The sequence below is a fragment of the Strigops habroptila genome, chromosome 23, assembly GCF_004027225.2.
Source record: "Strigops habroptila isolate Jane chromosome 23, bStrHab1.2.pri, whole genome shotgun sequence".
NCBI classification, from domain to species: Eukaryota; Metazoa; Chordata; class Aves; order Psittaciformes; family Psittacidae; genus Strigops; species Strigops habroptila.
In genome coordinates, this window is record NC_044299.2 from 433,465 (window position 1) to 455,178 (window position 21,714).

The 21,714-nt window shown below is 67.2% G+C and overlaps 3 protein-coding genes across 10 annotated transcripts in view; 2 read left to right on the top strand and 1 right to left on the bottom strand.

Moving 5' to 3' along the window:
- The window catches only part of LOC115618587 (extended synaptotagmin-1-like), a 15,802-nt gene extending 6,862 nt beyond the window's left edge, over positions 1–8,940 (top strand). Inside the window, exons 13-35 of the mRNA XM_030510295.1 lie at positions 912–1,111; positions 1,825–1,907; positions 2,001–2,049; positions 2,128–2,217; positions 2,300–2,392; positions 2,482–2,553; positions 2,642–2,728; positions 3,404–3,553; positions 3,645–3,755; positions 4,628–4,804; positions 5,380–5,462; positions 5,537–5,585; positions 5,682–5,771; positions 6,432–6,527; positions 6,615–6,686; positions 6,770–6,856; positions 6,957–7,103; positions 7,209–7,336; positions 7,449–7,544; positions 7,632–7,763; positions 8,256–8,361; positions 8,438–8,487; positions 8,567–8,940. Of these exons, the coding sequence (XP_030366155.1) occupies positions 912–1,111; positions 1,825–1,907; positions 2,001–2,049; positions 2,128–2,217; positions 2,300–2,392; positions 2,482–2,553; positions 2,642–2,728; positions 3,404–3,553; positions 3,645–3,755; positions 4,628–4,804; positions 5,380–5,462; positions 5,537–5,585; positions 5,682–5,771; positions 6,432–6,527; positions 6,615–6,686; positions 6,770–6,856; positions 6,957–7,103; positions 7,209–7,336; positions 7,449–7,544; positions 7,632–7,763; positions 8,256–8,361; positions 8,438–8,487; positions 8,567–8,600 (2,282 nt within the window). The 3' untranslated portion in view covers positions 8,601–8,940. The remainder of the gene's footprint in view (positions 1–911; positions 1,112–1,824; positions 1,908–2,000; positions 2,050–2,127; positions 2,218–2,299; positions 2,393–2,481; positions 2,554–2,641; positions 2,729–3,403; positions 3,554–3,644; positions 3,756–4,627; positions 4,805–5,379; positions 5,463–5,536; positions 5,586–5,681; positions 5,772–6,431; positions 6,528–6,614; positions 6,687–6,769; positions 6,857–6,956; positions 7,104–7,208; positions 7,337–7,448; positions 7,545–7,631; positions 7,764–8,255; positions 8,362–8,437; positions 8,488–8,566) is intronic.
- A 292-nt stretch (positions 8,941–9,232) lies between these two features.
- Positions 9,233–11,597, top strand: MYL6 (myosin light chain 6). 2 transcript variants are annotated; one of them, XM_030510555.1, is made up of 7 exons: positions 9,288–9,371; positions 9,664–9,691; positions 10,280–10,423; positions 10,495–10,668; positions 10,757–10,834; positions 10,956–10,994; positions 11,346–11,597. In XM_030510555.1, exons 1-6 carry the CDS (start codon positions 9,369–9,371, stop codon positions 10,982–10,984), a joined length of 456 nt encoding a protein of 151 aa, XP_030366415.1. In that variant the 5' UTR covers positions 9,288–9,368; the 3' UTR covers positions 10,985–10,994; positions 11,346–11,597. The 2 variants fall into 2 exon arrangements, with proteins under 2 accessions (XP_030366414.1, XP_030366415.1); XM_030510554.1 differs by lacking the exon at positions 10,956–10,994 and having other exon boundaries at positions 9,233–9,371.
- Positions 11,598–11,678: 81 nt separating this feature from the next.
- On the bottom strand, positions 11,679–21,545 carry SMARCC2 (SWI/SNF related, matrix associated, actin dependent regulator of chromatin subfamily c member 2). 7 transcript variants are annotated; one of them, XM_030510506.1, is made up of 29 exons: positions 21,408–21,545; positions 21,094–21,213; positions 19,463–19,548; positions 19,109–19,171; positions 18,930–19,022; positions 18,771–18,840; positions 18,617–18,686; positions 18,441–18,516; positions 18,208–18,339; positions 18,006–18,121; positions 17,780–17,904; positions 17,624–17,683; positions 17,451–17,488; positions 17,205–17,335; positions 17,063–17,134; positions 16,867–16,980; positions 16,618–16,771; positions 16,374–16,466; positions 16,041–16,163; positions 15,901–15,963; positions 15,570–15,828; positions 14,488–14,649; positions 14,334–14,398; positions 14,127–14,256; positions 13,879–14,045; positions 13,659–13,793; positions 13,279–13,582; positions 12,282–12,629; positions 11,679–12,132 (listed from the first exon to the last, which is right to left on the bottom strand). In XM_030510506.1, the coding sequence occupies exons 3-29, from the start codon at positions 19,541–19,543 to the stop codon at positions 12,056–12,058; spliced, it is 3,321 nt and encodes a 1,106-aa protein (XP_030366366.1). In that variant the 5' UTR covers positions 19,544–19,548; positions 21,094–21,213; positions 21,408–21,545; the 3' UTR covers positions 11,679–12,055. The 7 variants fall into 7 exon arrangements, with proteins under 7 accessions (XP_030366366.1, XP_030366363.1, XP_030366367.1 ...); XM_030510503.1 differs by having other exon boundaries at positions 16,041–16,160; positions 19,109–19,190; positions 21,408–21,539; XM_030510507.1 differs by having other exon boundaries at positions 12,546–12,629; positions 19,109–19,190; positions 21,408–21,539.
- Positions 21,546–21,714: the final 169 nt, after the last annotated feature.

The window sequence follows — 21,714 nt, forward strand, 5'->3', positions numbered from 1 at the left end:
CCCTGCATCCCTGTGTCCAGCGCTGCATCCCTGCCTCCAGCCCTGCATCCAGCCCTGCGTCCCTGCGTCCATCCCTGCGTCCCTGCGTCCAGCCCTGCATCCCTGTGTCCATCCCTGTATCCCTGTGTCCATCCCTATATCCCTGCCTCCAGCCCTGTGTCCCTGTGTCCATCCCTATATCCCTGCATCCAGCCCTGCGTCCCTGCGTCCATCCCTGCATCCAGCCCTGCGTCCATCCCTGTGTCCATCCCTGCATCCAGCCCTGTGTCCATCCCTGCGTCCATCCCTGCATCCCTGTGTCCATCCCTGCATCCAGCCCTGTGTCCATCCCTGCGTCCATCCCTGCATCCCTGTGTCCATCCCTGCATCCAGCCCTGTGTCCATCCCTGTATCCCTGCATCCATCCCTGCATCCATCCCTGCGTCCATCCCTGCGTCCATCCCTGTGTCCATCCCTCCATTCCAGCCCTGTGTCCAGCCCTGCATCTCTCCATCCCGTCCCTCCACCCATCCCTGCATCTGTCCCTGTATCCCTGTATCCATCCCTGTATCCATCCCTGTATCCATCCCTGTATCCCTCCATCCGTCCCTGCATCCATCCCTGCATCCATTCCTGTATCCATCCCATCCCTGCATCCATTCCTGTATCTATCTCTGTATCCATCCCTGTATCCCTCCATCTCATCCCTGCATCCATCCCTCCATCCATCCCTTCATCCTTCCCTGCATCTGTCCTTGTATCCCTCCATCCTATCCCTGTATCCATCCCTGTATCCATCCCTGTATCCATCCCTGTATCCATCCTTGCATCCCTCCATCCCATCCCTCCCTCCCTCCCTCCCTCCCCCCCGCATCCGTCCCGCTGCCCCGGTGCCGTTGGCTGTCCCCGCGCCGCGGGGGGGCGGTGCTGAGCCGCGCTCCGTGCCCCCCCGCAGGGGGTGCTGCGGGTTCACCTCCGCGCCGCGCGGGGGCTGCGCTCCAAGGACCGCTTCCTGGGGGGGCTGCTGGAGGGCAGGTCCGATCCGTACGCGGTGCTGCGCCTCGGCACGCAGCTCGCCACCAGCAGGGTGCTGCGCAGCGACCTGCACCCCGCCTGGGACGAGCTGCACGAGGTGAGCCCCCCCCCCCCGCACCCCCGGCCCCAGAGCCCCCCCTGACCTGGCTGCGGGGGGGGGGAGCCCCATAGCCCCCCATGACCTCGGTGTGGTTCTGGGGACCCCCATAGCCCCCCATGACCTGGCTGTGTCTGGGGGGAGACACAGGGACCCCATGACCTGGCTGTGGGGTGTAGGGGGACACAGGGACCCCCCTGACCTGGGTGTGGGTGGGGGGACCCCTATAGACCCCCCTGACCTCGGTGTAGTTATGGGGACCCCCATAGCCCCCCATGACCTGGGTGTGGGTGTGGGGGGGCACAGGGACCCACCTGACCTGGGTGTGGGTGTGGGGGGACAGAGGGACCCCCCGACCTGGGTGTGAGTGTGGGGGGACACAGGGACCCCCCTGACCTGGGTGTGGGTGTGGGGAGCCCCATAGCGCCCCCTGACCTGGCTGTGGGGGGACACAGAGACCCCCCACCTGGGTGTGGGTGTGGGGAACCCCATAGCCCCCCCGACCTGGGTGTGGATGTGGGGACCCCCATAGCCCCCCTGACCTGGCTGCGGGTGGGGGCTCACCAAGACCCCCAAGTGCCCGCAATGGGGCTGTGTGGGTCACTCCCCCCCAAACCCCCCCGAGCTGAACCCCATTGATACCCCAACCTGCCTGTGCTGTGTATGGGGGGGGGGGTACCCCCTTTGTGCCCCCCCCGACCGTGCCCCCCCAGTTTGTGGTGCACGAGGTGCCGGGGCAGGAGATGGAGGTGGAGCTGTTTGACAAGGACCCCGACCAGGACGACTTCTTGGGCAGGTACTTATGGGGTGGGGGGGGGGGGTCCCCCTATATCCCACCCCCCCCCCAGCCCCACATCTCACACCCTGTGTCGTCCCCCCCCCCCCATAGGCTGAAGCTGGACCTGGAGGACGTGATGAAGCGCCGGGTGCTGGAGGAGGTGGGTGCCGGGTTGGGGGTGCTAGGGGGTGCTGAGGGGGGTCCCCCCATTGGTGACCCCCCCCCCCCGGCCCCCCAGTGGTTCCCGCTGCAGGAGGGGGGTGAGGGCCGGCTCCATCTGCGCCTGGAGTGGCTCAGCCTCCTCTCGGATGCTTCCAAACTGGATGAGGTGAGCGGGGGGGGGGCATAGACAATAATGGGGGGGCAATGGGGGGGTCCCACATCTCTGACCCTCCTCCCCCCCCCCCAAGGTATTGGAGAAGAACCGGATGATCGTGGCCAAACCTGACCCCCCCTCAGCCGCCATCCTCGTTGTGTACCTGGACCGGGCTGAGGAGCTGCCTGTGAGTGATGGGGGGGGCACAGAGATGCTGGGGGGGGGGGGCAGAGATGTGGAGACCCCCCCCCCCCCCATGACCCCCAATCTGTGCAGGTAAAGAAGCCGGGCAAAGAGCCCAACCCCATGGTGCAGGTCTCGGTGCAGGATGTGACCCGGGAGAGCAAGGTGGGAACGGGGGGGCTCCGGGGGGGGAGGGTTTTGGGGTGCATGGGGGGGCGGGGGGGGCCTGACCATGTTCCCCCCCCCCCCAAAGGTGGTTTATGGCACCTCAGCGCCCGTGTGGGAGGACGCTTTCCGCTTCTTCCTGCACGACCCCAGGAACCAGGACGTGGACATCCAGGTGCGACCCCCCCGGGCCCCCCCGGGACCCCCCAGGTCCCTCTCCCTGTTTCTCCCCCAAATCCTCACCCCATTTCCCCTCATTTTCACCCTGGTCTTTCCCCATTCCCCCCCATTCCTCCCCCATTTCCCCCCCCATTCCCCCCATTCCTGCCCCCATTCTCCCCCATTCCCCCCATTTTCCCTCATTCCCCCCCATTCCCCCCCATTTCCCCCCCATTCCTGGCCCCATTTCCCCCCCATTCCCCCCATCCCCCCGTCCCCCCCATTCCTCCCCATTCCTCCCCATTTCCCCCCATTTCCCCCCCTTTCTCCCTCATTCCTCCCCCATTCCTGCCCCATTTCCCCCCCATTTCCCCCATTCCTCCCATTCCCCCCATTCCTGCCCCCATTCTCCCCCATTTTCCCCCCATTTCCCCGTGCCATTCCCCCCCATTTCCCCCCATTCCTGCCCCCATTTCCCCCCCATTCCCCCCGTCCCCCCCATTCCCTCCCATTTCCCCCCTTCCCCCCCATTTCTCCCCCATTCCTGCCCCATTCCCCCCCATTCCCCCATCCCCTTGTCCCCCCAATTCCCCCCCCATTCCCCCCCATTTCCTCCCCATTCCCCCCCATTCCCCCATCCCCTTGTCCCCCCAATTCCCCCCCCATTCCCCCCATTCCCCGTCCCCCGCAGGTGAAGGACGACCCCCGGCAGACGCCGCTGGGCTCCGTGTCGCTGCCGCTGTCGCTGCTGCTGGAGGCGCCGGAGCTCACCCTGGGCCGGCCCTTCCCGCTGCAGCGCTCGGGGCCCCGCAGCCGCCTGCACATGAAGCTGGTGCTGCGGGTGAGCGGGGGCCTGTGGGGGCCTGTGGGGGCCCATGGGGGGCCTATGGGGGGGCCTGTGGGGGGTCCCTGCTCTGACACCCCCCCCTCAGGTTCTCTTCCTCGATGCCCCCGAGAGCGCTGCCCCCCCCCCCCCCGCCGGAGCCATCGGGCAGCGCCGCCCCCCCCCCGGTCCCCCCACGCCAGCCCCAACCCCGAGTTCGGCACCGAGGTGAGGGGGGGCCTATGGGGCAGGATGGGGATCAGGGGATGAGGGGGGAGCTGGGGGGAATGATGTGGGATGGGGGGTCCTGGGGCCAGAATGGGGGTCGGGGGTGGGGGCAGGATGGGGAGTCATATAGGGGTGAATATGGGGGTCCAATGGGGCGGGATGGGGCTTAGAGGCTGTGGGGGTCCTGGGGACAGAATGGGGAGTGATGGGGGCACGATGGGGGTCCTATGGGGCAGAATGGGGGGTGATGGGGGCGCGTGGGGGGTCCCATGGGGCAGGATGGGGGGTCCCATGGGGCAGGATGCGGGGTCCCATGGGGCAGGATGGGGGGTCCCATGGGGCAGGATGGGGGGTTCTATGGGGCAGGATGTGGGGTTCTATGGGGCAGGATGCGGGGTCCCGTGGGGCAGGATGGGGGGTTCTATGGGGCAGGATGCGGGGTTCTATGGGGCAGGATGCGGGGTCCCGTGGGGCAGGATGGGGGGTTCTGTGGGGCAGGATGGGGGGTTCTATGGGGCAGGATGCGGGGTCCCGTGGGGCAGGATGGGGGGTTCTGTGGGGCAGGATGGGGGGGTCCCGTGGGGCAGGATGTGGGGTTCTATGGGGCAGGATGGGGGGGTCCCATGGGGCAGGATGGGGGGTTCTATGGGGCAGGATGTGGGGTTCTATGGGGCAGGATGGGGGGTTCTATGGGGCAGGATGGGGGGTCCCATGGGGCAGGGTGGGGGGTTCTGTGGGGCAGGATGGGGGGGTTCTGTGGGGCAGGATGGGGGGTCCCATGGGGCAGGGTGGGGGGGTTCTGTGGGGCAGGATGGGGGGTTCTGTGGGGCAGGATGTGGGGCTCAGGCTCCGCTGCCCCCCCAGCGCGTGCTGCGGATCCACCTGCTGGAGGCGGAGGAGCTGGTGGCCAAGGACACGTTCCTGCGGGGGGCGCTGCGGGGCCGCTCCGACCCCTACGCGCGGGTGCGGGTGGCGGGGGGGGGCTTCCGCAGCCGCGTCATCCGCGAGGAGCTCAACCCGCGCTGGAACGAGGTCTACGAGGTACGGGGGGGGCCATGAGGGGCCATGGGGGGGCTGTGGGGGGCTATGGGGGGCTATAGGGGGCTATGGGGGGATATGGGCTGGCTATAGGGGGCTATGGGGGCCATGGGGGGCTATGGGGTGGCTATGGGGTGGCTATAGGGGGCTATGGGGGGCTGTGGGGTGCTATGGGGGGGCTATGGGTTGGCTATAGGGGGCTATGGGGGGGCTATAGGGGGCTATGGGGGGGCTATGGGATGTCCATGGGGGTGGCTATGGGGCGGGTCTATGGGGGTGGCTATAGGAGGTCCATGGGGTAGCTATAGAGGGACTATGGAGGGGCTATGGGGTGGCTATAGGCGTCTATGTGGGCTGGCTATGGTGGGTCTATGTGGGGGGGTCCATGGGATGGCTGGGGGGGGTCTATGTGGGGGTCTACGGGGTGGCTATGGGGGGGTCTATAGGGGTGGCAATAGGGGAGCTATGGGGGGTCTAGGGGGGTAGCTATGGGATGTCTATGGGATGGCTATGGGGGGGTCTATGGGTGTGTCTATGGGGTGTCTATGGGGCGCCCCACCAGTGCCCCCCCCCCCCAGGCCATCGTGACGAACGTGCCGGGGCAGGACGTGGAGTTCGAGCTCTTTGACAAGGACATCGATAAGGACGACTTCCTGGGCCGGTGGGTGCTGGGGGGGTGCTGGGGGGGGCGGGATGTGGGGTGACCCCCCCCAGCCCTCACTGACACCCCCTTAGGTGCAAGGTGCCGCTGCGGCGGGTGCTGAGCAGCCGCGTCGTGGATGAGGTAGGACGAGAGGGGCCGGGGGGGGGTCCTGCGCTGGGGGGGGTCCTGCACTGGGGGGGTCTGACCCGTGTCCCCCCCCCGGTCCCGTCCCACCAGTGGCTGCCCCTGGAGGGGGTGAAGTCGGGGCGGCTGCACGTGCGGCTCGAGAGCCTGAGCCCCAGCGCCAGCCCCGCGCTGCTCCAGCAGGTACCGGCCCTGCTCCGCGTCCCCGTGCCCCCCATCCCCGTGCCCCCCATCCCTGTGCACCCCTTATCACTGTGCACCCCATCCCTGTGCATCCCCATCCATACCCTTATCCCTATCCCCATCCTCATCCCTGTGCATCCATATCCTTATCCCTATCCGTATCCCCATCCCTATCGCCATCATTATCCCTATCCCCATCCCTGTCCCCTTTCCCTTCCTTATCCCCATCCATACCCCTGTGCCTCCCTATCCTTATCCCTATCCTTATCCCTATCCTTATCCCTATCCTTATCCTTATTCCTATCCCCATCCATATCACCATCCCCACCCATATCCCTATGCCTATCCATATCTCTCTCCATATCCCCATCCTTATCCCCATCCATACCCCTGTGCCTCCCCATCCTTATCCCCATCCTTATCCCTATCCTTACCTGTATTCTTATCCTTATCCCTATCCCTATCCATATCCCCATCATTATCCCCATCCATACCCCTGTGCATCCCCATCCCCATCCCTATCCCTATCCTTCTGCGTCCCCATCCTTATCCCCGTCATTATCCCTATTCCCACGCCCATCCCTATCCCTGTGCATCCCCATCCCTGCCCCACACCTCCCCAGGCCGCGCCGTGCCCCCCAGCTGCCCGCTGCCCCCCAGGTCCTGCACACCAACAGCCTCCTGCAGCCCCCCCGCGGCGAGGAGCTCTCGGCCGCGCTGCTCTCCGTGTTCATGGACCGAGCCGCCGACCTCCCGGTGAGCCCCCCCGGCCCCCCCCGTGCCCCCCGTGCCCCCAGAGCCCCCCGTGCCCCCCGGTGCCCCCCATCCATCCCGTTATCCCAGCTCCGGAAGGGCTCCAAGCCCCCCTCCGCCTTCGCCAGCCTCTCCGTGCGCGACGTCTCCGTTAAGACCAAGGTAAGACCCGGCGGGTACCAGATTGGGGTCGCTATGGGGGGGGTCCGGGGGGGGCCCCTCACTCTCTTTTCTCCCCCCCCCAGCCCAGCGCCCCGACCACAGCACCCGTGTGGGATGAAGGCTTCTCCTTCCTCATCAAGCGGCCCCACGTGGAGTCATTGGAGCTGCAGGTCCCTGCCCCATCCCTGGCTCCTGTCCCCCATTGGGGGGGTCCTGTCCCCATTGGGGGGGGTCCCATCGCGATGCTAACCCCCCCCCCCATACCTGCAGGTGAAGGACGAGGGGGGGCAGCCCCTGGGTGCCCTCAGCCTGCCCCTGCCCCAGCTCCTGGCCTCCGAGGGGCTGGTGCTGGATGGTTGGTTCCCCCTGGCCGGGGGGGGGCCCAGCAGCCAGGTCCTGCTGCGGGCGCAGCTGGGGGTGAGTACGGACCACAACGGGGGGGGGGGGGGGCGCAATGGATGAGACCCCCCCCATTAACCCCCCAATGAGACCCCCCCCCTTTAACCCCCTATTGCCCCCCAGGTCCTGGTGTCGCTGCAGGCCGAGGCCAGCGCCGGGGGGGACACTGCCCCCCAACCCATGGAGGAGCCGGGGGGGGCAGAGCAGAGCGGGGGGGGGGGGCTGCGCCAGCGCCTGCTCCCCACCGACAGGTAGGGCCCCCCCCCCAGCATCCAGCCCCACATCCCAAACACACCCCCCATATGGGGGTCCCTATGGATGCTGGGTGTTAGGGGGGTGCTGACCCTCTGTGTCCCCCCCAAGCCCCCCCGAGCCCGAGGGTCCCCTGGGCCGGCTGCAGCTCACGCTGTGGTACCACGGGGACGAGCACAAGCTGGTGGCCATTGTCCACGCCTGCAGGTGAGCAATGGGGGGGCCCGGGGGGGGTGGGTTTAGGGTTGGGGTTCACCCCCCCCCCCGCCCCACAACCGTGTGTACCCCCCCCAGGAAGCTGAGGCCGGTGTCGAAGGAGCTGCCCGACCCCTACGTGTCGCTGGTGCTGCTGCCCGACCGCAGCCGCGGCTCCAAGAGGAAGACAAGTGTCCAGAGGAGGACCCTGAACCCCGACTTCAATGAGAGGTGGGGGGGGGGCACGGCCAGTATGGACCAGGCCAGCCCCATATGGTCCCATACTGCCCCATGTGCTCCCATACAGCCCGTATGGTCTCATACGGCCGCGTCCAGCCCCATATGTTCCCATACAGACCTGTACCTATATGGTCCTGTACAGCCCCATACAGTCCCATATGGTCCCATAGAGCCCAGTACAACCCATACAGTCCCATACGGCTCAGTACAGCCCCATATAATCCCATACAGCCCCATATAATCCTGTACAGCCCCATATGGTCCCATAAAGCCCAGTCCAGCCCCATGTGGCCCAGTACAGCTCCATCAGGCACCATACAGCCCAGTACAGCCCCTTATGGTCATATGCCCCTATACAGCCCCATATGGTCCCATACGACCCACTACAGCCCCATATGATTCCCTACAGCCCATTCCAGCCCCATAGGGCCCAGTCCAGCCCCATATGGTCCCGTATGACCCAGTCCAGCCCCGTGTCCCCAGGTTCGAGTGGGACCTGTCCCTCGAGGAGGCCTCACGGCGCAAGCTGGAAGCTCACGTCAAATCCACCCTCTCCTTCATGTCCCGGGAGAAGGAGGCGCTGGGGAAGGTAAAGGGGGGTCCCGGGGGGGGTTTGGGGGTCCCAGGGCCCCATTGACCCCCATTGAGCCGCTCTTGTCCCCCAGCTCCATCTGGACCTGGCCCAAGTGGATCTCGCCGAGGGAGGGACCCACTGGTGAGTTGAGGGGGGGGTCTCTGTGATGGGGGGCTCCATGTGTGTGTGTCCCCCCCCCATCACCTCTCTCCCTACCCAGGTATGATCTCCAGGACGAGCGGAGCAGCCCCTAAAGGGGGGGCCCCCCCATATCCCCGCCGTGCCTGGGGGGGGGCAGCAGGAACAAGGGTCCTGGACCCCCCCCCCCCCCCACCATTGTGCTGCTGCCCCCCCCACCACCACCTGCCTGCCACTGACCAAAGATGCACCCGAGGGGGGGGGGACACCGAGGATGAACCCCCCCCCACCATAGACTGTTACGTACCTCGTGCCTTCTGCCCACCCGGGGGGGGCCCCCCCCCCGGGACACGCTCTCATTTGATGCCACCATCGTGCCAGCACTGCGTGACCCCCACACTGCATCCCGTGTCCCCCCCCCCCACATCGCGCTAATAAAGGATGGAGGTGATGGTGGGGCCTGTGCTGTGTGTGCCCCCCCCGCGATGTATTCAGTGGGGAGGGGGGGGGTCCCCTTATGGGGTATCCCCATATTGGTGTCACCCATGGGGGCAATGGGATGTGACCCCCCCCCGAGGTGTCAATAGTGGGTGGTACCCATGGGGGGGGGGGGAGGGGGCCATGGGATGCTCCCCATGGGATAACGTGATGTCACCACCCCCCCCCCCATAGCTCTGACCCCCTCCCCGGCCCCGTTCTGTGCCCATCTATAGACAAAACATCCCCCTGGAGGGGGGTGTGGCCTCGCCTGGTCCCGCCCCCCTCATGAATAATGCATCAGCTCATTAATTAGCGCGGGCCAATGGGCGGCCGCTGACGCCGCCCGGTAGAAACCTCCCGCCCGCAGCGCGCAGCCCAGAGCCCGGACGGGAGCGGCCGCCGCCATGGTGGGACATCGGGATCGGGAAGCGGGCACCGGGATGGGGAGCCGGGATCGGGAACAGGGAACCGGGATCGGGCACCGGGAACCGGGACCGGGAACCGGGACTGGAGGGGGCGGAGGATGCGCATAAGATGCGCGGAAGATGCGCGGGTTGGGGGGTTGTGGTGGTGGGACACGGTAACGGGGGGCGCTGGGGAGGGGACGGGCGGATGACGACGACACAGGGCTGGGGGGGGGGGGTCCCGGCGCCGCCGGTTCCTGCTGACCCCCCCCCCGCGCTTTCCCCCCTCCCCCAGTGCGACTTCTCGGAGGAGCAAACCGCGGGTGAGTGACCGGGACCGGACACGGGACCCCCCCACCCACCCCCCCCCCCCACCCCCGCCCATACACACTCGGGGCTCCCACCGCCCCCCTCCGGTACCGGGCCCCGGCGCTTCCTGCGCGGCCGCGGGCGGGGCCTTTCCGGGGGCAAAGTCTCGTCCGGGCGGGGCCGTTCTCGTTGGCGGGGAGGGGGGGAACCGGAACCTGGGTTGCGGGACCGGGGCTGCGGGACCGGGACCGAGACCGGAGCGGGGGGCGGGGGGGGAGGCGCGGGCCCGTCTTGCGCCATTTGCCCGTATATGGGCATAGCGCGGGGCCGCGCATTCCTGCGGGGCGGGGCCGTGCGGGGCTGGGGGGGCGGGAAGCGGCGGGAGCGGCCCCGGGAGCGGGCCCGGTTCGGGACGGGGATGGGGATGGAGGCGGGGGGGGGAGGGGAGCGCAGCAGCATCCCGAGCGGCGTCGGGTTCCACCGGGAAACCGGATCCAGGCAGTGAGGGAAACTGGATACCGGGATGTGGTTGGGGGGGGGCAGTAAGTTACCGGGGGCGGGTGGGGGGTCCCCCCGTTGCCGCTAACGCGGAGTCCCGGCAGAGTTCAAGGAAGCGTTCCAGCTCTTCGACCGCACCGGCGACGGGAAGATCCTGTACAGCCAATGCGGGGATGTGATGCGGGCGCTGGGGCAGAACCCCACCAACGCCGAGGTCATGAAGGTGTTGGGGAACCCCAAGAGCGATGGTGAGCACCCCCCCCTTTAAACCACCGTTAAACCCCCCCGGCTCCCACTGAACCCCACTTTTGGGTGGCAGAGATGAACCTGAAGACGCTGAACTTCGAGCAGTTCCTGCCCATGATGCAAACCATCGCCAAGAACAAGGACCAGGGCTGCTTCGAGGACTATGTGGAGGGGCTGCGGGTCTTCGACAAGGAGGGCAACGGCACCGTTATGGGTGCTGAGATCCGCCATGTCCTCGTCACCCTGGGTCAGCATCACCCCATAGAAGTGCTTAAGGACCCCCCAAAAAGTTTATGGGGTGACCCCATCCCCATCACCCTCCTGCTGCCCCATAGGCGAGAAGATGACGGAGGAGGAGGTGGAGCAGCTCGTGGCCGGGCATGAGGACAGCAACGGCTGCATCAACTATGAAGGTGAGGACTGGGGGTCCCGGGGGGAGGGGGGTGTGTTTTTTGGGGTGCCACGGGGGGGATTTGGGGGGGGGGGGGGGGCCCCCATTCCGTCCCTGACCATGGTCTCCTTCCTTCCTGCCAGCGTTTGTGAGACACATCTTGTCAGGGTGACGCCGCCGGGGTACGCGCTTCCCAACGCTCCCCATCATTCCCGGGGGGGGTGGTTTTTTTCCTCCTTCCTGGTTTTTCCATGTCTTTTTTTAGGCCGCTGGTTGCTGGTTTGCGCTCCCCTGACCCCCCCCTTGGTGTCCCCCCCCCATTTCAATCCAATCCATCCCCCCCCCCATCCCGCATGCCCCTGTGCATGGAGCCCCCCCCAGACCCAGCAGCGAGGGGCTGCAGCGACGCCGCGTCCTCCTGCGCTCTTTGGTTTGACTTTGGGCTTCTGCCTCTCTCCTGGTTACGGGATTGGGGGGGGGGGGGGGCATCATGACCCCCCCCATTCACCCCAAATCCTCCTTTATATCCACAGAGCTCGTCCGGATGGTGCTGAGCGGTTGAAGCCCCTTCGTTTCATCGCATCCCCCCCCATATCCCTGAGTTTGTGCCTTGTCCCTTATTACCCACCCACTGTGTGTGTCCCCCCCCATATCCACCCCCCCATATCCCCACATGTGCCCCCCCATATCCCCACGTGTCCCCCCCCCCATATTCCCACTCTCAGCCCCACCGGCTAAGTTATTGCTCCCCAGCACCCAATAAAGCACAGGATGGTGGCTCCGGAGCCGTGTCGCTGTGTCCCCCCCCCCGCGCTGGGGCCGTGTCGCTGTGTCCCCCCCCCGCGCACAGCCCCCACACCAGCAGCTCGGTTCTTCCCGCCCCGGGGACCTGGAGCTTTATTTTTGTTGGTTTTAGTAAAAAAACAAGAAAAGAACCAAAAAGAACAAAAAAAAAAGGGGGGGCCACACACAAAAGGGGAGGGGGGGAGGGGAAAGGGGGGGGGCAATGCCCATGTGCTGGGAAGGGGGGGGTCTCATAAATAGCCGGGGGGGGGCGCAGGGTCCCGGCCCGCCCGGGGAGACCAACATTAAATAAACTGGGAGAATGATAAAAAAATACCAAAGCTGGAGCCGGGGGGGTCCGGGGGGGTCGTTGCGGGGGGGGTGGGGGGGTGGGGGGGGGGGCCGGTCTCCCCGGTGGCGGCGGGTTGAGAAGGGGGGGTCCGCGGCGGCGTCCTCGGGTTCACTGCGTGGGGGGCACCGGGGTGGCCGTGCTGGGGCTGGGGGCGATGGGGTCCGTCTGCAGGGGGGGGCCTTGGTCTGCGGGGAGAGAACGGGGCGGGGGGGGGGGGTCAGATGCAAAGGGGGTGCAATCGGGTGTAACGAGGCGCCCCCCCCCCCCTCACCCCCCCCCCCATTCAGCAATGAGTGTGGGTGTCCCCCCCCCAGGGCGGGGGCCCATGTCTCACCTGCGAGGAGGCCGGGGTTGGGAAGGAGGCTTCCCTGCACGGCGGCCACGATGGCGGGGCTGTGCGCGGCCGGCGAGCCCCCCACGAGCGGGGCGGGGGGCAGCCCCCCCCCAGGCGGCATGCTGCTGGCCAGGGCCCCATGCAGCCCGAGCGCGGGGGGGTTAGCGGCGGGGAAGGCGGGGGGCTCGCCGGGGGCGGGGTTAGCCATGCTCAATGGGATGGCGGATGGAGGCAATCCGAAGGGGAAAGCCGCGGGCGCATTACCGGGCACGGCGGGGTGGCCGCTGCCACCCAGGCTCCCGGCCACGCTCGGGGGGGGCGGCTGCTGCCCGGGGAACGGCGCCGGGGCTGCAGGGAGAGGGGGGGTCAGTGCTGAGAGAGACCCCCCACCCCCCCCAGGCTGCTGCGTCACCTCCGGTGCCGCTCCATCACCCCTTGGGCTGCTCCATCACCCCCCTGGGCTGCTCCATCACCCCCTTTGTCCTGCCCCATCACCCCCTGCCCCACTCCATCACCCCCCTTGTGCTGCCCCATCACCCCCTTTGTGCTGCCCCATCACCCCCCTGTGCTGCCCCATCACCCCCTTTGTGCTGCCCCATCACCCCCTTTGTGCTGCTCCATCACCCCCTGCCCCACTCCATCACCCCCCTTCTCCTGCCCCATCCCCCCCCGTGCTGCCCCATCACCCCCTGCCCTGCTCCATCACCCCTTGTGCTGCTCCATCACACCCCTGGGCTGCTCCATCACCCCTTTGTCCTCTCCATCACCTCCCTTGTGCTGCCCCATCACCCCCTGCCCCACTCCATCATCCCCTGCCCCACTCCAGCACCCCCCCTTCTCCTGCCCCATCAAGCCTTTTGTGCTGCTCCATCACCCCTTGTGTTGCTCCATCACCCCCTGCCCCACTCCATCATCCCCCCTTCTCCTGCCCCATCACCCCCCTTCTCCTGCTCCATCCCCCCCTTGTGCTGCCCCATCACCCCCTGCCCCATCTCACCGTGCGGCGGCAGCGGCTGCGGGGGGGGGGCCCCGGGCAGCGGCGGCCCCACGGGCTCGGCGGGTGCCACCATGGCGGGCGCGGGCGGCGCGGCCAGCGGGTGCGCGGCGGGGGCCAGCGGGGCGCCGGCGGTGCCGGGCAGGGGCTGGGGGGCTCCCGGGGGCAGCGGGGGCTGCTGCTGCTGCTGCTGCTGCTGCTGCAGGTGCTGGAAGTGCTGCTGGCGCGCCCGCATCTCCGCGTACTTGAGCTGCTCCATGTGGAACGCCTGCCGGTCGGCCAGGAGCTGCTGCCGCTGGTATTCCAGCTATGGAACAACATGGGGGGGTCGGCGGGGGGGGGGATACAGCAGGGCCCCCCCATCGCATCCCTCCCTCACTCACGGCCTCGCGCTCCCGGTCCATGATGGTCTCCAGCTCCTCGAAGTGCCGCAGTTTGATCTCCAGCTTCTTCATCTGCGTCTCCACCAGCAGCGCCACCAAGGACTTGATCTTCCGCTCCTCCACCGCTGCCAAGTGCTGCGGCGGGGGCGCAAGGGGGGGCGTCAGCACCCACCTCCGGGCTCTCCGCACCCACAGACACCCCCCCCCCGCAGCCTCTCACCTTGGCCTTCACGGCAGCGGCCGCCAGCGCCGCGGCGGCGGCGGTGGACAGGTTGCCCTCGCCGATGTCCCGCTCCACCTTGGCCTTGCGCTCGGCTTCGGGCTCCGCTTGCTCCTTGGGCACCTCATCCGGGCCCTCCTTCGCCTCCTTCTCCTTCTCCGGCTCCCCTGCAGCAGGACGGGGGCCGTGGCGGTGGGGCAGGGCTGGGGGGGCGCTCAGTGTGCCCCAAGCCAGTGCCCTGCGCTCACCTGCACCGTCAGCATCACCCTTGTCGGGCTCCTTCTCGCCCTCCACCTCCTTCCCCTTCTCCTCCTCCTTCTTGGGGGTCTCCCCGGGCTTCTCCTTCGCCTCCTCCTCGCTGGCACCATCGCGGGGCTCCTGGGGAGGGCGCAGCTCAAGCCCTGCCCCACCTCTGCCCCACATGCCCCCCCACCCCACCCCGGGCCAGCCTCTACCTTCGCCTCCTTCTTCTCCTCCGCCGGCTGCGCCTCTGCCCGCGCCTCCTCGGCGCCGCTCTCCTCTGGGGGGATGCAAGCGCAGGGTGAGGCCGGTGCCCCCCATTCCGGGGGGGGGGGGGGGGGCCGGCTCATGCCATGGGATGGGGCTCACCCATGCGCTCGGGCTCGTCCGAGGTGGTGCCGGCGATGCCGCTGCTCTCCAGCCCGAAGGCAGGGTCGGCCTTGCCCGTCACCTTGGCCGCCTCCTCCACCTTGCGCACATGGGCCTCCACCAGCGCCGTGGGCACCTCCTCCTTCATCTTGGAGAACTCCTCTGTGGGGCAGACATCACCCTGTCTCCCCACACCGCTCCCTACAGGCCTCGGCCCATCTCCTCCTAACACTCATCCTGGTTCCCTGCAGGGCCTCCTCCCTATAGGGCTCGTCCTGCCTCCCCCTCGCACGGGCCCTGGCTCCCTGCAGCATCTCCCATAGCACCCATCCCCTCTCCCCATAGGCCCTGGCCTGTCCCTCTATAGGGCTTACCATCTCCCCATAGGCCTGTCTCCCTGCAGGACTCACCCCCCATCCCATAGGACTCAGCCCATCCTCCCCCAGCACTCCCAGAGCTCTCATCCCTCTCCCTACAAGGACTAATCCCATCCTCCCCTACAACTCTCCACAGGACCCATCCCTCTCCCTATAGCACCCATCCCTCTCCCTATGGGGCTCATCCCTCTCCCTATGGGACTCATCCTTCCCCCTGTAAGACTCATCCCTCTCCCTATAGGACTCATCTCTCTCCCTATGGAACTCATCCCTCTCTCCCTATAGGACTCCTCCCTCTCCCTATAGCTCTCATCCCTCTCTCCCTATACGACTCATCCCTCTCCCTATAGCACTCCTCCCTCTCCCTATGGGACTCATCCCTCTCCCTATAGGACTCATCCCTCTCTCCCTATAGGACTCCTCCCTCTCCCTATAGCTCTCATCCCTCTCTCCCTATAGGACTCCTCCCTCTCCCTATAGCTCTCATCCCTCTCTCCCTATAGGACTCATCCTTCCCCCTGTAAGACTCATCCCTCTCCCCATGGGACTCGTCCCTCTCCCTACGGGACTCATCCCTCTCCCTATAGAACTCATCCTTCTCCCTGTAAGACTCACCCCTCTCCCCCAGCTCCCACCCCTCTCCCCCCAGCTCCCATCCCCGCCTCCTGCACCCCCTAGAGGTCCCCCCCGCGCCCCCCCCGTTACCCAGCGCCGACTTGGCAGCGGCGGAGGCCACGCGGGGATCCACCACGGAGGCCAGGAAGGCCACGGTGCTCATGACGGGGTTGCCGGACTGGCTGAAGGGGATGGGCTGGTAGGCCAGAGGCCCCAGGGACGCCTCCGAGTCCTCCAGGTAGGGGTCCTCGATGGGCAGGCGCAGGAAGTGCAGGATACACTCGTCCTGCGTCCGGCTGCCCACGTGCTCCGACACCTTGTTCCAGTCATCCTTGTACATCTCCAGGGCCTGCGGGATGCGGCGGGGGGGTGGCACCGGGCTCCGGCGGCCCCCCCCCGTTCCCAAACCCCCCCCATTCACCTCCAGCAGCAGCAGCGTCTCCTGCTCCGTCCACTCCCGCGTGGCGCTGGCGGCCGCTTTGCTCTATGGGGACATAAAGGGGGGGGGGGGGTGTGAGCGGTGGCAATGGGGCGGGCAGTGGGGCTGGGGACGGCGCCCACCTTGGAGGGGACGTTCTTCTTGGTGTACATGTCGGTGCGGAGGCCGAAGTTCTGCATGTCGGCCGGCTTCTCCTTGCTCTTGTCGGGGAAGTTGAGCATCTGCTGCGAGGCCGAGCTCTGCTGCTGCGGGGGGGGACGCAGGGCCCGTTGGGGACGCAGCCGTGGGGCACACACCACGTGCGGATGCTGCTCCCGGCCCGGCCCGCCCCACTGAAGCCTTCGTGCCCCACGGCGGCGCCCCCCCGGGCAGGTGGCATGCGGGGCGCGAGGGGGAGGAGGGAAGGAGCCTTCCTCGGCCAGCGGCGGGGGGACGGACCCCAAGGAGCCGCCTACCAGCTCCGGCTTCCCCTTCACCGGCTCCGGCACCAGCTCGTCCAGCTCTTTGCTCTTGCGGCCCGTCTTGGCGTCGCCGTCGCTCTGCCGGCCCTGAGGCACGGATCGAAGCTGTGCGATCCCCCCCCCTCACCCCAAAAACAACCCCCCCTGACCCCCCCAACCGCAGCCCACCCCCGGGGGCAGCGGGGGAAGGCAGAGGGAGGGAGGACGCGGGTGGGTTCCCCCCCCCCCCAGCACCCACCTGGGGTGTCTTGGGCTGCAGCGGCACCAGCCCCGAGGGGGTATCGGCCAGCACGTGGAAGTGGGACGTCGGGGGGGGGCCCATGGGGGTGGGCCGGCTCTCAGCGTCCACTTGGTAGTTGATGAGGCCCCATTGCTCCAGGAAGGCGTGGACCCTGTGGGGAAGCAGGCTCAGCACCCAGCGCATCCCATCGGATCCCATTGGATCCCAGTGGATCCCAGTGGATCCCAGCGGATCCCAGCGCCCCACCGCATGATGGCGCAGACGTCCCCGGCCAGGTTGCGGCGGCAGGCGGTGGAGGTGAGGTACTCCTGCGGGTTCAGCCGGTACGTGTCGATCATGAAGTTCCGGTAAGCCAGGTAGCTGAGGGGACAACGGGGACGTGTGGGCACTGGGCACGGAGGCACCGGCACCGGGAGGGACGGGGCAGAGCTTCCAGCCTCACATCTCGGGGGTCTTGGATTTGTTCTTGCCGTTGAAGAACTCGGGCAGGGCTCGGCGCTCGATGGCGTGGACGCTGCGGGGAGAGGGTCAGCGAGGCCCCGGGGGGCACCGTCCGCAGCGCCCCCCCCCAGGCTCTGCCCTACCTGTTGTAGTCGAACCAGGCGGCGTAGCTGGGGATGATGATGTGGTGCGTCTGCTCCGTCACGTTGTCCTCGTGCAGGTCGGGGTTCTTGGCCTGCTCCCCCTTGCTCCCGGTGCCGTTCTCCTCCTCGTCCTGCCACGGACCAGCACCACGTGAAGCCCTTTCGCCTCCTCAGAGCAGGATGAGGCCGCGGCGGAGCTGCCTCCAGCCCCAGGGAGGGGGAAAAGGAACCCAAAGGGTCGCTCGCCTTTCCGGCTGTCTCCATGCTCTCGTCTTCCTGCTCATCTGCAATGGAGGGAGGGCAGGGCTGGGTTGGGGGGGGCCGTGGGGCTGGGGGGGGGGGACCTGCCCCAGTGCCCAGCCCCGGTGCTCAGCCCCGGTGCTCAGCCCCGGTGCTCAGCCCCGGTGGCTCCAACTCACCCAGGTCCGTCATGGTGCCCCCCTTGACGGGCGCAGACTCCGAGTCCTTCTTGGTGTTCACTGTGGCAGAGGGAAGCGGTGCTGAGCGCCCCCAGCCCGTGCTTGTGATGGGAGGGGGGGGGACCCCATGGGGGGGCTGCCACCCCCCACCCCGACCTGTCTTGGGCAGGGTGACCTCCTCCACGTTGGGGACGGGCGAAGGCTCATCCATGTCCTTGGTCAGATCCTCCTGCTCCTCCTCGCGGTGCCCGCGCTTGGACTTGTTGTAGGGGGTGGAGGGTCTGCGAAGGGACAAAGAGAGACCCCCCCCGCGTCCCTGTCACCACCGGACCCCCCCGCCAGGCCCTGCCCTGGAGCTGGAGCTGACCCCCCCTGAGCTCACCCCTTCTTTGCGTTCTTCTTCTTGGCCTCGGGGGTGGGCGATGGGGAGGGCGAGCGCTTGCGCTTCTTGTAGTTCCCCCCCTTCTTGTCCCGCCGGTCCGAGTCGGGGCTGTTCACCTGGGGGGGGGGCACGGGGGGGGGGGTCACTGTGGCCATGCAGAGACCCCCATTGCCCCCCCCCGGCTCTGCCACCCCTCACTGACCTCATCTGTCAGGGTCTTGGCTGAGATCTTCTTCCTGCGGGTGACGGGGCTCTTCTCGTCCGTCACCTCATAGTCCTCCTCGTTCATCCACTCGTTGAAGGTGTCCGTGTCCAGGATCCACTTGGCATGGACCTGCGGGGGGGGGGGACACAGCGGGGGGGGGGCTGCAGCCACCACCCTGGCAGCAGTTTGGGGGGGCTGCAGCCACCTCCCAGCCCTGGGACCCCCGTTACCTTCCGGGGCTTCTCCGGTGTTGGAGCATCCTCCACCGAGGCTTCAATCTCACTGGCGGGGATCCACGTGTCGTAGCTACGGGCGCGGGGGGGGGACAACAGGGTGACAGTGGCACCCCCAGAGGCTTGGGGGGGGTCCCTCAGGCTCCATCCGTGCCCCCCCCCAGCCCCCTTACCTGTCGGGGTAGTAGCCCCAGTGCAGCAGGACCTGCTTGTCGCGCTTCATGACGGGCCGGACCCACTCCTCTGCGGGACAGCGGGGCTGAGCACGGGGCACCCAAGGGTGCCATGAGGCGGGGAGAGGCGGGGGGGGCCCCCCTTTGCACCCACCTTCCTCCAGGTTGCCGGGGACGGGGCAGACGATGTGGGACGCGTTGCTCTTGTCCTCGGTCACTGTGCCCTGCGAGGGGAGCGGGGGCTAAGGGGGGGGCTGGGGGCAGGCACCCCCCGGTGTGTGTCCCCCCCCCGGGGGTCCCCATTGCCACCAACCTGGTGCCTCTTGACGATGTCCTTCAGCTTGCTCAGGAGCTTGGGCTCGATCTCCTGCTGCAGGAAGATGTTGGGCCGGGCCAGGCAGTTGTTCTGGGGAGGGAGAGGAGAGGGGTGAGCGCTGGGGGGGGGACACCCACACACCCCCACGCACGGGGGGGGGACACAGGGGCTCTCACCTGCACCAGGGACTTCTCGATGGTCATGAACATCTCCACGTTGCGATCCATCCGCGAGGGATTCTGGAAATCGAAACGCCGCCTTATTGGAAGAAAAGAGCGACTCTCATGAAAGCCACAGCTCAGGTCTCCGAGGCACAGCCAAAACCTGGGGGGGGCACGGGGGGGGGACACACACACACCCCCCCCCGCACTCCCCCGCGCCTCAACCCCGCCACGGGGCCATAAAGCAGGACCCAGCGCCGGTGCGCGAGGGAGGTGGGTGCCCTACAACCACCCCCCTGCCCCACAGCGTGTTCGCATGGAGGGGACCCCCCCGGCCCCCCCCGACCCCCCCCCCGGCTGGGCACTCACCATCCTTGGTCGCTCTTGAACTTGTAGGCTGCTGCCAGGATGTGGCACAGGGCACCCCCCGCCTTGAAGTCCAGGAAGCATTTGATCTGCAGCGGGAGGCCAGGGCTCAGCGGGAGCTGGCAAAGGGGGGGCTGTGCCCCCCGGGCCAGGGCGCCAGCCCCTCCTCGGGGTGCCAGCCCCTCGTGCAGGTGCCAGCCCCACATCAGGGTGCCAGCCCCTCGTCCGGGTGCCAGCCCCATATCAGGGTGTCATCCCCATATCAGGGTGCCATCGCCATGTCAGGGTGCCAGCCCCTCCTCTGGGTGCCAGCCCCTCCTCTGGGTGCCAGCCCCATATGAGGGTGCCATCCCCTCATCAGGGTGCCATCCCTATGGGTGCCATCCCCATGGATGCCATCCCCTTGTCTGGGTGCCATCCCTTGTCAGGGTGCCATCCCTATATCAGGGTTCAAACCATATATCAGGGTGCCATCCCCTCATCAGGGTGCCATCCCCTCATCTGGGTGCCATCCCTATATCAGGGTGCCACTCCCATATCTAGGTGCCATTCCCTCATGAGGGTGCCATCCCTATATCAGGGTGCCATCCCTTCATCTGGGTGCAATCCCTTGTCTGAGTGCAATCCCTTATCTGGGTGCCATCCCCATATTAGGGTGCCATCCCTATATCAGGGTGCCATCCCCATGGCTGGGTGCTTTCCCTATGTCAAGGTGCCATCCTCATATCAGGGTGCCATCCCCATATCAGGATGCCATCCCTCTACCACGGTGCCACCCCCTCATCTGGGTGCCATCCCTTGTCTGGGTGCCATCCCCATGTCTGGGTGCCATCCCTTGTCTGGGTGCCATCCCCATATCAGGGTGCCATCCCCATGTCTGGGTGCCAGCCCCTCCTTAAGCTCTGCCCCTGGGTTAGGACAGTGTTTGGGCTCTGTCCCCACTTGGGGACCTGCCCCTGTGCCGGGACACTGCCCCAACTCCATGGGTGCTGCCCGCGCTCCCCAGCTCCATGGGTGCTGCCCGCGCTCCCAGCTGCATGGGTGCTGGCACCAGGTCCTTGGGGCACTGCCCATGGCCAGGGCCCTGTCCCCACATCTATGGGGCACTGCCCATGGCCGGGGCCCTGTCCCAGCAAGGGGGGGGACACTGTCCCCTGCTCATTGGGGCAGGACAGCACCCAAGTGCCACCGGCTGCTGCCCCTGGGACATCCATGGGGCTTCATCCCCACACCTATGGGTCACTGCGTCTGCTTGGGCCTTATCCCTGTGCCATCAGAGCCATGTCCCCGCTATGGGGGAGCGCTCTCCCCACACCTATGGGTCACTATATCTGCTTGGCCCTTACCCCTGTGCCATCGGAGCCATATCCCTGCTATGGAGGAGCGCTCTCCCCATATATATGGGTCACTATATCTGCTTGGGCCTTATCCCTATGCCATCAGAGCCACGTCCCCCCTATGGGGGGGCGCTCTCCCCACACCTATGGGGCACTGCGTCTGCTTGGGCCTTATTCCTGTGCCATCAGAGCCATGTCCCCGCTATGGGGGGCGCTCTCCCCATATCTATGGGTCACTATATGTTCTTGGCCCTTATCCCTGTGCCCCGGTGTGTACATGGGGGGGTTATTTCTCACCGGCAGCTTAGTGAGCGGCGCGTTACTGACGTGCTTCCCGAACACCTCCTCTTGGAACTGCAGGAGCTGCACCACGAGGCTCGACAGCGACTTGTTGGTGGGGGGCTCGGCTTGGATGTACTGAGGGAAGGGAACCGGAGCGGTCACTCGGTGCTACCGGGCCCGGTCGCCATCGCCAACATCACCACCCCCCCCCCCCACCACAGCGCACTCCGTGCGCTGTGGTGAGGGGGGGGGGGGTGATGTTGGCGACGTAAACCGGGCTCTTTCCCGGCACCCACCACCCCCGTTCCCCCTTCCCCGTTCCTCTTTACCTTCTTATAGTTCTTCCCGAGCCAAAGCCGAACGTTGTCGAACTGACTCACGGTGTCCGAGGCCTCGTAATACTTCACGTTAGGGCCGCCGTCCTTCTTCCGCGCCGCCATCTTGCAGCGGGGCCGCCTTCCCGCCTCGCCGCGCTCTACCGCCCCCTGCTGGCGCCGCGGCGCATTGAGACCGCTCTAGCACCCCCCCCACCCCCCTCCTTTCCGTTACCCCCCCCCCTTCTCCTTTCTGTTATCTCCTCCCGCTCCGTTATTCCCGGTGTTAACGGGGATTAACGGGAGGGAGCGGCGGCTTGAG